Genomic DNA, 13,612 nt, shown 5'->3' with positions numbered 1-13,612 from the left:
AGGGGTCTGACACGCTGCGCCCTGACTCGCGGAGGGGTCTGACACGCTGAGCCCTGACCCGCGGAGGGGTCTGACACGCTGCGCCCTGACTCGCGGAGGGGTCGTTGTGGCCAGCCGGAAGTGGTGGAGGGGCATTGCAGCGACTGCGGTAGGGCAAGCTGGCTGATTATTTTACACAAGGCGATACAGTCCGGGGCCCCAGGCCCACGGGCCACCCTTGACGGGACATTAAACAAAATGCAGGGCGAGGTCTCCTACGCCCACACCCGTCTGTGATAGCGCCATCACCCTCCTCCACAGGGAAGGACACGGGCTCAGGAGGCTGCGGACCCTGCCCAAGTTCACACGGCCCAGAGCCAGAACCGCCGGGGCTTCTGAAGACCTCGCCCCCGCACTCGCCGCAGTCTCACCGCCTCATCCTGGGACGGTCACCGTGACAGTGGCCACGGGCTCCCCGTGGAGTCAGTGCCCGGGCTCTCGGACGGCCATGCGGCTTCCGTTCTCCGCGTACCTGTACTTGTACAGCTGCACCGCACGCGTGGGCTCCTTTCGGGCCACAGGACCGCGTAGCACAGCGTGTCTGCCCCAATGACCCTGGTCGTTATCACACCCAGAGGGAGGTTCCGTTCTTTCCGGAGGAGCCATAGTTCTTCAAACCGGGGACCGTAGGTTGCAGCCAGAGACGAGCTGTCCGTCTAAGACCCGGAGTGTCCGCTCTCTTCCCTGCATGTCCCAAACTGAGGAGTCCCCTTTGTCACAGGCCTGGGAAAAATAAATATTTCCAAATATGTGTGATGAACAAACGTCTCATGAAGTTACAGCTCTCCTTTATATCTTGAAGCAAAAGATCTATCATTCATTTGATATAGAAGATCGTGGGCCAACCAGGTCACGGATCCTGGTTGTGGCAATGGGCACAGTTTCCAACACCAGGGGGAGTCGGATATACTTCTTTGATGTAAGTACGTGTCTGTCGTTGGCAGAGACTAGGGTACGACAGGAAGCTGGACATTTAATTAGATGAGCACAGGGCGATATCTTAGAGCCCAGGAGGCAACATTTTCTAATTTAAATAAGTAACTAAATAATAGAAATGGTCACAGAACGCCAGTATTTGCCGAGGTCTTCTTATGCAGCCTGAAGGGCGATTGTGCATTACTGCATTCTGCATTTAAACCTCATGCCATGTGAGGTAGATTCTTTTATCACCAGGCTCATAATTGGAGATTAAAAGAGTCGCCTTGAAAGGAGACACCCAAGGCCACACCAGTGCTCCCGCAGGAGCTGTGATCAGGGTCCGAAGCACGCTCGTTCACAGACCCCAGTTTTATTAGCTGGTTCGCCACATCCCAAGGTAACCGATGCGTTTCATTTAGCTGTGTGACGAAACGGTCATTGTTAAGTGCTGGACGTGCACATGTAAGAAGGCTGATAAAATCGCCAGGCTGGCAGGACCTGCGGGATTCCTGCGACGTCACGTCACTTCTAACACGGCCCACGCCGTGGCTGTTCAGAACGCTGCCGCCGCCGGCTTCCCGTCAGGGAACAGCCATGAGGTGGTTTGTTCAAATGAGACGGCTAGAACAAATGTTTAATCACCGAGGATGTGGCCAGGGCTCATTTGCTTCAGCCCTGTAAAATGCGCAAGTATTTAGCCACAGGCTATTTATAACCCTAGCAGGACACACGTGCGTGTTGTAAATTGCGGGCTGTGCTCGAGTGTGAGGACGGTGAGTAAACCGGACCACGTGACTGTCTCAGCTCTGACCTATGAACAAGAAGGTGAGAAGGGTTGCAGTGAGAAGCGCTCAGGGTAGGATCTCAGCCCTTCTACGTTAAGGGGTACAATCTTGGGCAAATTCCTTCACTTCTTTGAGTTCTTATTTTCTCATCTGTTGTCCAGCAGGGGTAACAAGACCTCCTTCATAATTTCTTAAAAGGACTCCAGAAAAAATAGAAATATATCAGAACTATCAGAATTTATTCTTCCACATTACTCAGCTCCACCTAGGTCCCGGCGTTCAAAGGAAGGGGTTGTGACCGTGACGCCTCCTTTCCAAAGCCTGACCGCTTTCCTTCGCGTTGGCTCAGTTCCTAGGCACACCGTTTCTTTGCTGACCAGCCGTCTTTTAGGCTTAGGGCTTCTATCTTTTTTTTTTTTTTTTTTTTTTTTTTGTATTTTTCTGAAGCTGGAAACGGGGAGAGACAGTCAGACTCCCGCATGCGCCCGACCGGGATCCACCCAGCACGCCCACCAGAGGGCGACACTCTGCCCACCAGGGGGCGATGCTCTGCCCCTCCGGGGCGTCGCTCTGCCACGACCAGAACCACTTTAGCGCCTGGGGCAGAGGCCAAGGAGCCATCCCCAGCGCCCGGGCCATCTTTGCTCCAATGGAGCCTTGGCTGCGGGAGGGGAAGAGAGAGACAGAGAGGAAGGAGAGGGGGAGGGGTGGAGAAGCAGATGGGCGCTTCTCCTGTGTACCCTGGCTGGGAATCGAACCTGGGACTTCTGCACGCCAGGCCGACGCTCTATCACTGAGCCAACCGGCCAGGGCCTTAGGGCTTCTATCTTAAACCCCCCCCCCTCCCCAAAGTAAGAGCTCTTTCCCCAAACTCCAGTAGAAGTTCTGCAAGCATCTTTCATTGGCTTCATTGGTCAAATGCCCTCTTCTGGAACCAGGAGGTCAGGTACATAGACTGAGGTTGGGTGAGACATGATCTTCTTTAAAAATGCCAACTTTCTTCGTCCTTAAAGTTAAATAAGAATACTCACATCTCTGAGATAGAAACAGTGAATGAGAAGATATCTGTGGAACATGCAGCATCCAGCAGACCCTCAATAATGATTTTTTCCCTATGTTTTTAACATCTCTCGCTTCAGCCATTCCAGGTAACACAGTTGTTGGGCTCAGGGCTGGTTTGATTGATTGACTGCTCAATGAATAAGGTTAGAACAGTTGGGATGTACCCACCAATCAACCAAACCCTCCCACCACATCCTCTCAACAATGTCAATTATAAAAGTATTCTCTCAATATATCACCTAAATTACTAATCAATATTTTACTCCTACAAAAGTACTAATGCCAAGAAAATAGGGACACAGTGCACTTGAGGTGGCTTTTAAATATTAATGAAGTTATTTATGGTGTTGTTTGGAAATGTCTATAACATGAAAAATGTAGCATCTAACTTAGATTTGATGAGTTCACTTACTGTGAGTTATTTTATTTCGTTTTAATTTTTATCGATTGGGAACGTGGGAATTTCATTACAATACGACCTGGCGTCTTGACATACCGTATTTCTCCATGTATAAGACTTGCTCTTTTTCAAAAAATTTGGGGACTAAGAACTGGGAGCATCTCATACAGTGGTTGTAGGGTTTTTTACTTGCATTTCCCACTTTTTCACATTTGTTTTTGCTCTCATTGTTGAAGACAGTGATTTATTGTCAGACACGGATGAAGACAAGCTAATGGATGGGAGTTCTGACAGTGATGAGGAGCTGTATGAATTTTATGATGAATAAAACTTGAGTTCAATAACTTGATGTAATACATTTTTTTTTTAATTTCGAGTTCCAAAATTAAGGTGCATCTTATACATGGGCATATCTGATACATGAAAGCCTCAGCATTGTATTAATAGTATTTTTCTCGTAGTAAAACTACATGGATTTCAGCATGGTGCCCAGTAGTAATAGCCTTACTGAAGTGAAAGTGATCCTCAACGCCAAAGAATCCAAGCCCCGAAGAGCTGATGTGAAGAGAATTATAATAGCACTTACTGGTAAGAGGAAGGCGTGAAACCTTAGACGTGACTCAGCCGGGATTTATCAGGAATCCCGAGCACTGAAGTGGAAGTCAGCGCAGTGACTCAGAGCACTGTGATGGTCCAGCTGTCCCGGCCCCCACCTGCCGGGCATGTGGTCATCAGCAGCACGCCGGAGGGAAACCTCGCTGTGGGTGACGGTCATGTTACCACCGCACGGGCACAATCTCACCGCCACGGCGAGCAGAGTATGAAGTTACTTTGTCTTCAGTACTTTGAAGTCAGCTTTGAGGATTCCCAAAACACATATGAGATGGTCACTGAGTCGAACTCGTGGCCGCTGCTTGATACATGTATTACAGCTAAAGCGACGTCTCATTTGCCGTAGGAATGTTTTATGTATATCGGTCTAATCAGATAAGAGACACAACGCAGAAAGCACACAGCACGGCAGATAGGCACTCAACACTTGCCCATGAGAACGATCATTGATAATGCTTCTCTATGCCAAGAAGTGACACTTTTTTTAATGTCTTTTTTATTTTGTGTTATTCTGAACCTTCACAGAAGAATGGGGAAATGATACAACAATTAACGGGCCCCAAACTTGGTCATATAAATATATAAATTTACTCCCAGTGTGATGTGTTGTTTTATATTTTGTTGTATTTTTTTGGCTTGTGTACAGAAATATCATCACTCTACATTGTTGTCCACAATAATTTACTCAATTTCTCTTTTTTTAAAAAAATATAACTAGTCTAAGGATGTCTTCTAGAGAGTCGCATTTTACTGATAAAAACATCAAATTGGGGTTAACAAAAATTATAGACCTTAAAAGTATATTGCTTTGCTTGGTTTGGGGCTGTCTAAATGAAACACTATGTTTATTTGGTGATTCTCTGTAGTTGCCATCTCCTCCAGGAAGCCTTCTCTGATTCTTTCCCACCTTCCTCTTTGTGCTCCTGCCATACCCTGTCCACACCTGGCTGTGTCTGATGTATTGTCTGTTTCCTCTTCTAGACTCTGAGATCTTTGTGGCAAAATGTTTGACACATAGTAGGTGCTAAAAACTTTTCACTGGATGAATGAACAGGCTAAAGTTATTGTTCTATGACTGTCCCATCAATCCACCTATAAAAATTATTTTCTAACAACAGTCAAAGCTATGTAATTAACTCATCTGATGAGTCGTCGTTAAGATCATCAAGTTGTGGAGAGTTGGAGGATTTAGCTGATAATCTACAAATAGGACCATCTTAAAGGCTTCAATAGGTGGACTTAGTTTTACCTCCCTCTTATGAATATCATTTACATAAACAACGAGAACCTCAAACACAGAGTCTTCAAGGTATTTATGCTAATTACATACCCCAGAAATGAAGTAACCTATATATAAATTTCAATACCTAGATTTTGCAATTCGGAGCAGAGACACAGGGCGTCTATTTATTTTGAGAATGGAAAGTCAGGAGTCTTGCGAAGGGGGCATGTGTTGCAGTTGCTTGCCTGGAATACGGTCAGACCAATCGGAGCCTGCCGAGAACTTGTATGGACAGTATAAATATTTTGAGCTGGAGGCATCATTACCAGCTGATGTTTTCTTTCGGCAGGACCAGCTGTTCAGGAGGATCCGGACGAGAGCCAGGCACATTGGAGACTTGGATCTCACTGCAGCCTGCCTGGATTCCTGTGCAGCCATGTCGGTGTTAGAAGAAAGCCGACCATTTGCTCAACAGTTATCCAATGTCTACTTCACGATCCTTTCCCTGTTCTGTTTTAAGCTTTTTGTGAAAATCAGCCTCGCCATCCTCAGTCATTTCTACATTGTCAAAGGCAACCGCAAGGAGGCTGCGCGGATAGCAGCGGAATTTTATGGAGTAACCCAAGAACAAGGTATGTTGACCGTCATGCTTTCTTGTCTCCAGTTGAGTTGTGACTTTCATTTCATCCGCAGTCCGAGCAAACACCGCGTGATTTCTTTATGGACTGTGTCAAAGGGAATATGTGGTAGATTTTTCTCATTACAAATATATATATATATATATATATATATATATATATATATATATATATATATATATATATTTAACTCAGTTCATGTTTTTATTAAAAAAAACTAGTTTGCTGTGGAAATGTCTGGGCTAATACAATGAAGGTATCTTTGCAAAATTGATTAGTGGAAACACGCTTTTGAATATACATTGTTCTCTTAATAAATTGTTTACAATTTTAAACATTTCATTTGCCACCATTTCACTGGTTTCAATTACTGATGGCACTTCTATTTGCCTTTAACCTATACCCAAATTTTATGCTTTTTAATTCAAATATTTAAGTATATGTGAAATAATTATTTAAAAGAGAAGATTTGGAGGTCTTATTTGTCGTTTACAACTTTTATTTTACCAAGGTTAACCACTTGATTGTAAAATAAAGCACAATGTGTCAGATACTAAGATTTGTGGAATGTGTTTTCCTGATGACATTTTTGTTGCTTTGCTCAATTTGTGAAAAACTGATTATAAGAGGATAGAAACATGAATTAACAACCTTATATGTGTGCAGCAAAATCCATTCATGTTTCCTGAAGAAATTGGAGTATGAGACCAAATGAGAAACAATTATTTGAATTATAGACTTTAAAGGACGTAAAACCAATTACATTCTATTAAACTGATTCTCTGTGCATTAAAAACAATTCTTACGGTGCACTTCAAGGTGACATTTTAAGCTCTTAAAGTCTTTTGATTAACTTCTGGTTTGAAAATTAGCAGACAAGTATATACATTTTAGAGTCCAAAATACCACTAACATAACTTGTTTTCAGAATCAAAACATACTATCACATAATTTAAAAAGTGTTATTTCTTTTAAAAAAAAAAGCACTTAGAGTAGAAATCTTGACCTCTTAAAGATCTGTTTTCTAATATTTTTCAATTTTCAAAAATAATTTATTTTAAATGTAGGTTACTCTGTCAGTACATGGAAAGTTGAGTAAAGGTAAAATATCTCGTGTGTGTGTGTGTGTGTGTGTGTGTGTGTGTGTGTGTCTGTGTTTATGAGGTGGAAAATGAGTTTATTTTTCCTAAAAAAATTTTTCTTATGCAAAGTGAGGGCTTCGCACCAGCTTTGCTGCAGGAAAGGTCTAACTTTTTAAATATGGAAACATTATGTTGGTTGACAGAAAATATCGTATTTAAAAAGCAGCAAACATGGAAGACTATATTTAAAAACAAAACCCTATTTCTAGATACAAGACTAAATAGATTATATGATCATAACTACTAAAGTTTACTCTCATGGGCTGCTTAGAGCTCATTACTATGAGTCATAGTCAAATCTTGTCTACATATTATGAGAATTATCATGCATAAAAACCTAAAATTTGAGTTAAAATTTTTTTTTGTGCGTGTGAATTGACCAGGGTTTTAGAGGACGTTATGGAAGCTCCTTTTTTGTACATATTTAGAAATAAAGAGCAACGATCATATTCTCTTCGGTCTGGTCTCAGTGTGATTAAGCTGGGGAGTCCGGGAATGTATGAAACGGCTTCCATGTTCTTGTCTACACTATGTGAGTCTGTGTTAAGATATTAGAGAACTCTAGGGTTATATCACAGAAAGGAAAGAAAGACATTAAACACTCACTAATAGAAAATGCTTTTCCTTGGAATATAAAGTTTTTTAAAAATTTTGTTTTTTTGTTGTTTTTAATGTTAAACCTACTTAACAAAATTCCGTCCTCCAACATCTTGCATTAATCTATGTGTTAAATAGTAAAATATATTATGGTAATTTTTATTCAGTGTAAACGTAGTCTCCATTTTTTTTTAAATATCAGGACAATCAGGTACCTTACAAACTCTTTCTTGATCACCTACCTCTAAGAATTAATTCTTTCTTGCTGAAGAAATGATCACCTCCTTCATGTTACCATAGCTTGTTCCTTTACTACAAAAAAACCTAATTTTTATTTTGATTATATTTTTATAATGAACCAATCAGGCTCAATTATCTTTGTTTAATCTGGCAATTTCCTCCTTCATAGGAAAGATTATCACCTTGACTCCACTTTGAATTAGGTTTCTCCTTCCTGCTTGCAAGACTAGGCAGACTGGTCCCCAAGATTTCTGAAGTGGGGTTGCCAGATGCCAGGAAACACGAGCCGATGTGTGTATTTCCATTTCTCTCATAACCACAGAAGACCCTGCTGACAACATCCTGGCTGTCCTCCCCACCGGCAGTAGTGCTGGGGTGTGAAAAGGAAGAAACTGTCTCTTCTTAGAGACTATTGCCAGTCAGCTCGTTGTGTTAGACCAGCGATTTTCAACCCGTGGACCACAAGAATTTTTACAACATGCAACCTGATTATTTAGTCAGGGGCCCTGGCCTCTTTCCCCTTAGATTGTCAAATGGAAAAATACAAACAGCCAACAAAAAAATAGTCATCCGGTGCGAATGAATCAAAATTATACTTTTCTTTTGGTGTGCGCAGAATTTTAGGGTGCCGTGAGATGTAAAAAGTTAAAATTTGTTGTCAGGTGTTAGAGAAATGTCATGGGGTTCTTGTTTTTTTTTTAAACATTCTACAATCAGGCTTGAGACCAAGGTTTGAAACACAACAAGAATTCAGTGAAGGTAAATAGCTAAAACAGCTTAAGGTTATTTCCTTCTTGGCCCCTCTATTATTCCAATGAAACCAAAGAGTTTTCCCAACTCCACCATCGTACTGAAGGGACCTCTTTGCTACACTATTCTGTATAACCGCCTCATGTACCGTTCTTGCTGTCTAAGGTCATGACGTCAATCCCCATATATCAGAGGTCGAATCTGTTTTTAGAGCTAGCCCTCTATTTTGAGACTGACAGTGAGACTAACAGGAAGCGAAAGGTGGTTTTAATTGTGCTATCAAATGGTACAGAGAGCAAATGAGGATGTGGAGGCATCCACTGATTTTCTGGAGTCAAAGGTTCATGAAATAGAAAAAATGACAGTTGGGTGCAGATATGAAAGAATTTGAATGGCAGGCAAAGCAATTTGAACTTTACTTTGAAGGCAGCAGGCATCACTGAAAGGTTCTGGAATGAGTGTAGGGAGGAAATTTGGAAAAGACGCAAAACCTTAATATGAGCTAGACTTATATCATCCTGATTTTTGGTGTGGGGCAAGGGGACAGGGTTGAGATAAGTGGCTGAGGAGACCCCAGCCATAGGAGATGCGAAGCTAGCCTTCCTTGTCGGGGGTGCTGGTGTGGATAGAAAAGGAAGAATGACAACAAAAATAAATAAATAAAAAGAAGAAAAGAATGAATGAACTGGATGATTCCTTTAAATAATGTTGGCAGAAAACGAATGTTACCTTAGAGGACTGATTGTCTCTCAACATTAGATTTGAAAAATTCTTCCATCACAAGAGCAATTTATATACTATGCAGTGGAATCTGTAGTTCTCAGCCAATGCCCACCTGGAGAGGTGGGTCCCTAGCTGCTTGCTCACCTGTCTCTGATGGGAAACATTGGTGTGAATCAACTAGAATCTGAATTCTATTTGTGCATTTGATTTATTTAATGTATTCTGTTTGTACCGTGTTTTCGTCATCTCTGATTACAATGTGGCTCTCCATCTAGACTTGTCCACAGAAAGAGAATGTTTTAGTCCATCTGACACTGTTGATCCTCACTGTGAATTCATGTATTTGCATCTTGATAACACTCTGTAGCGTTTGGGGCTCTTTGAGTGGCACATGCACCTCTGAGATGCGATGCTCTAGCTTCGCTGGAAGATCAGGTTTCCAAGCCTGCAAGGCCATGGACAAATTCTAGACAATGGAAAATTCACCAAGGTAACGCCTTTGTGTGAAGCTGCTTGAAAAGCAATCTTGTGATTCCCAACCTCTTCAGACACTGTTTTCAAGGTTGGGGCTTTCTGTAGACTATAAGATCGATGTAGAATCATCTAATACGATATTTGTGCTCACGATTTCATAAATTTGCTTCTAGGGTTTCCATTAAACATGCAAATTTTTTTGACAAGTCTACTATTGACATTTGGAAATGGACTGGGGTGGAGACATGTCACAGCCAATCAAAGTGCATGTCACTTTGGAGGATAGTACGAACTGCAGAGGAAAAGCAACTGGAATGCCATATAACGTAATATCACTTTTTTCTCCCTCAATCAAGTCCATCCCGGGTCTTAAAACTAGCTCAGGAATTTAGCTTTCTAGCGAATGTCAGCCAGAAGAGCCGCAGTGCTATTCCTGGGGAGCACCGTGTTTCACGTGAAATTTGGTGCCGCTCTGTTGAGTGTGAATGAGGTTACTTATATTATAAACATTTCTCAGAATCTCAGCAGTGAAAAATTTCAAGCAACAAATCTGTAGGACAGCTTTTTTTCATGATGTTCATTATAGAATGTTGTAAAAAAATACCTTAAAGATGTGAGAGTTTTGGACACATTTTCTATACTTAGGCGGGACTCAGCAAAGAATAACTTGAATCAACGGAACTGCTCTTTTAGAACAAAAATTTAACATTATAATAAGAAGTCCTACAAAAAATGTGTAAAGAGTTTCCGATTTTACCTGAGCTGTACTAATTCTCCAGTGTGCCAGAGCTCTTTCTGGGAAGAAACTATTATGATAGTGTGGGTGAAAAATGGAATCTAGGTCCAGGTTAACAATCGATTGTCATTTTAATGTATTAAGACCTTTCTTCTTACTGTATATTTGGAGAAACTCGTGAATTTGTGGGATTAAGAGACTTTGCATAGTTTAGGAGGGACCAGCTCCCTAGGAATAAACTTCTCATTCTGTTTGTTCTTCTCTTCCTTCCTTTAGTCATTCAATGACTTGCTCCTTTATTACTTACAGTGTTTATTCATGTATCTTCTATGCCAAAGGCACGGTGCTAGGCATTAAGGATAAAATCTACAAACACACCGCAGTCCCCGTTCCCCAGGTGTGCATAGTCTAGTGGGAGAGGCAGACAGTTAACCGAATTATTTAGAAGCACAATAAGTACCATTTTGCAAGGTTGGAGGGGGTACCATGAGATCATAGAGGAGAGAGTGCAGAGATAAGACTGCTTCTGGGTTGACCAGGCAGTGGTGCAGTGAATAGAGTGCTGGACTGGGATGTGGAGGACCCAGGTTCAAGACCTCGAGGTCGCCAGCTTGAGCGTGGGCTCATCTGGTTTGAGCAAGGCTCACCAGCTTGGACCCAAGGTCGCTGGCTCAAGCAAAGGTGTCACTCGGTCTGCTGAAGGCCCATGGTCAAGGCATATATGAGAAAGCAATCAATGAACAACTAAGTTGTCACAACGAAAAACTGATGATTGATGCTTCTCATCTCTCTCTGTTCCTGTCGGTCTGTCCCTATCTATCCCTCTCTCTGACTCTCTCTCTGTTTCTGTAAAAAAAAAAAAAAAAAAAAAAAAAAAAAAAAAAAAAAGACCGCTTCTGCCTGGGACGTGTCAGTTCAGTAAAGCTGTGCCAACAACAAGCCTGCTGTGTCCACGGGCAGGCGCAGACCCGTAGTCAGAACGCCCCAGAGCTGCCCACCCCCCTTCCTTCCCTGTTCACTCTTCACCTCTCACCTCATTATTGTCCTTATTTCTAACTCATATCTCTGCTTAGATCTTTACTTAGAGCCTCAGAGTTTTATTGCTAAAAGGATGTATTTTTGGCCCTGGCCAGTTGGTTCAATGGTAGAGCATCAGCCCGGTGTGTGGAAGCCCTGGGTTTGATTCCCAGCCAGGGCACACAGGAGAAGTGCCCATCTGCTTTTCCACCCCTTCCCCTTTCCTTTCTCTCTCTCTCTCTCTTTCTCTCTCTCTTCCCCTCCTGCAGCCAAGTCTCCATTGGAGCAAAGTTGGCCCAGGTGCTGAGGACGGCTCCATGGCCTCTGCCTCAGGCGCCAGAATGGCTCTGGTTGCAACAGAGCAATGCCCCAGATGGGCAGAGCATCGCCCCCTGGTGGGCATACTGGGTGGATCCCAGTTGGGTGCATGCGGAGTCTGTCTCTCTGCCTCCCCGCTTTTCACTTCAGAAACATACAAAAAAAAAATGTATTTTTAAGAAAGAACAGGTACGCTCATTGCTTATCCACTAAGATTTTTAAAAAAATGTCAGGTATATTGGTGAAAGTTTTCAAAATTAATTTTGTATATATCGATAGATGCCACTGTTATAGTCAACTCTAAAATCTTTATATAATAAGGACAGTTAAAGAATCAAAATTAGTTCCTGACATTTTGCTTTCCAATTTAGTATTTTAGAAGGTGTTAAATTATTAAAATAAGTTATTTTTCTTATGAACTGGCATATGAGTAGCTTTGAATTTAATTCAGCTCAATGAATACTTAGACACCAACTCTATTCTTGGCACAGTGTCCGTGGTAGAATTTCATAGATGGAAACATATGTATCTGTATATTGGTGGGTGTGCATGTCTATAGATATATTTACATATAGCATATGGCTTGTTTTTTGAAAAAAAAAGGAAACTTGGGTGAACGGAGCCAAACCTTGCACACGCTAAACACGCAAACAGCAAGCAAGTAGCAAGTCGTAAAGCGCTGCACTGAAAGCCATTCGTTCTGCGGTGAGTGTTCTCTAAGGAAGTCCAGTCGTAAAGCGCTACACTGAAAGCCATTCAGCCCTGCAGTGAGTGTTCTCTAAGGAGGTCCAGTCGTAAAGCGCTACACTGAAAGCCATGTGGCTCTGCAGTGAGTGTTCTCTAAGGAAGTCCAGTCGTAAAGCGCTACACTGAAAGCCATTCAGCCCTGCGGTGAGTGTTCTCTAAGGAAGTCCAGTCGTAAAGCGCTACACTGAAAGCCATTCAGCCCCGCGGTGAGTGTTCTCTAAGGAAGTCCAGTCGTAAAGCGCTACACTGAGAGCCATTCAGCCCCGCGGTGAGGGTTCTCTAAGGAGGTCCAGTCGTAAAGCGCTACACTGAAAGCCATTCGGGTCTGCGGTGAGTGTTCTCTAAGGAAGTCCAGTCGTAAAGCGCTACACTGAAAGCCATTCAGCCCTGCAGTGAGTGTTCTCTAAGGAAGTCCCAGTCGTAAAGCGCTACACTGAAAGCCATTCAGCCCTGCAGTGAGTGTTCTCTAAGGAGGTCCAGTCGTAAAGCGCTACACTGAGAGCCATTCAGCCCCGCGGTGAGTGTTCTCTAAGGAAGTCCCAGTCGTAAAGCGCTACACTGAAAGCCATGTGGCTCTGCAGTGAGTGTTCTCTAAGGAGGTCCAGTCGTAAAGCGCTACACTGAAAGCCATTCGGGTCTGCGGTGAGTGTTCTCTAAGGGAGTCCAGTCGTAAAGCGCTACACTAAAAGCCATGTGGCTCTGCAGTGAGTGTTCTCTAAGGAAGTCCAGTCGTAAAGCGCTACACTGAAAGCCATTCAGCCCCGCGGTGAGTGTTCTCTAAGGAAGTCCAGTCGTAAAGCGCTACACTAAAAGCCATGTGGCTCTGCAGTGAGTGTTCTCTAAGGAAGTCCAGTCGTAAAGCGCTACGCTGAAAGCCATTCGGGTCTGCAGTGAGTGTTCTCTAAGGAAGTCCAGTCGTAAAGCGCTACACTGAGAGCCATTCGGGTCTGCGGTGAGTGTTCTCTAAGGAAGTCCAATACGAGTATCAGGTGCTGCACAGGGAAGGTGGAATTGGAGATAACACTTCAAAGGCAGAACGGATCCGGTTATGTGTGAATGGAGAGGAAACCAAGCTGAATATAAAGAAAAAACAATGTTGAGAATGTGGAACTAAACAAGCCTGGTTCATCTGGGATGAAGGTTGAAGTCTAAATCTCAGATAAGGACACAAAATTAGGTGGTTGGTGCCAAT

At 42.9% G+C, this 13,612-nt stretch overlaps 1 protein-coding gene across 1 annotated transcript in view; it reads left to right on the top strand.

Moving 5' to 3' along the window:
- The first annotated feature begins 5,378 nt into the window (after positions 1-5,378).
- The window catches only part of ASB5 (ankyrin repeat and SOCS box containing 5), a 48,186-nt gene continuing 39,952 nt past the window's right edge, over positions 5,379-13,612 (top strand). The window contains exon 1 of the mRNA XM_066234912.1: positions 5,379-5,670. Within this exon, the coding sequence (XP_066091009.1) occupies positions 5,475-5,670 (196 nt within the window). The 5' untranslated portion in view covers positions 5,379-5,474. The remainder of the gene's footprint in view (positions 5,671-13,612) is intronic.

Source organism: Saccopteryx bilineata, chromosome 6 (assembly GCF_036850765.1).
Source record: "Saccopteryx bilineata isolate mSacBil1 chromosome 6, mSacBil1_pri_phased_curated, whole genome shotgun sequence".
Taxonomy (NCBI): Eukaryota; Metazoa; Chordata; class Mammalia; order Chiroptera; family Emballonuridae; genus Saccopteryx; species Saccopteryx bilineata.
The sequence above is the reverse complement of the archived record's forward strand: the minus strand, read 5'-3'. Positions and strand labels throughout refer to the sequence as shown.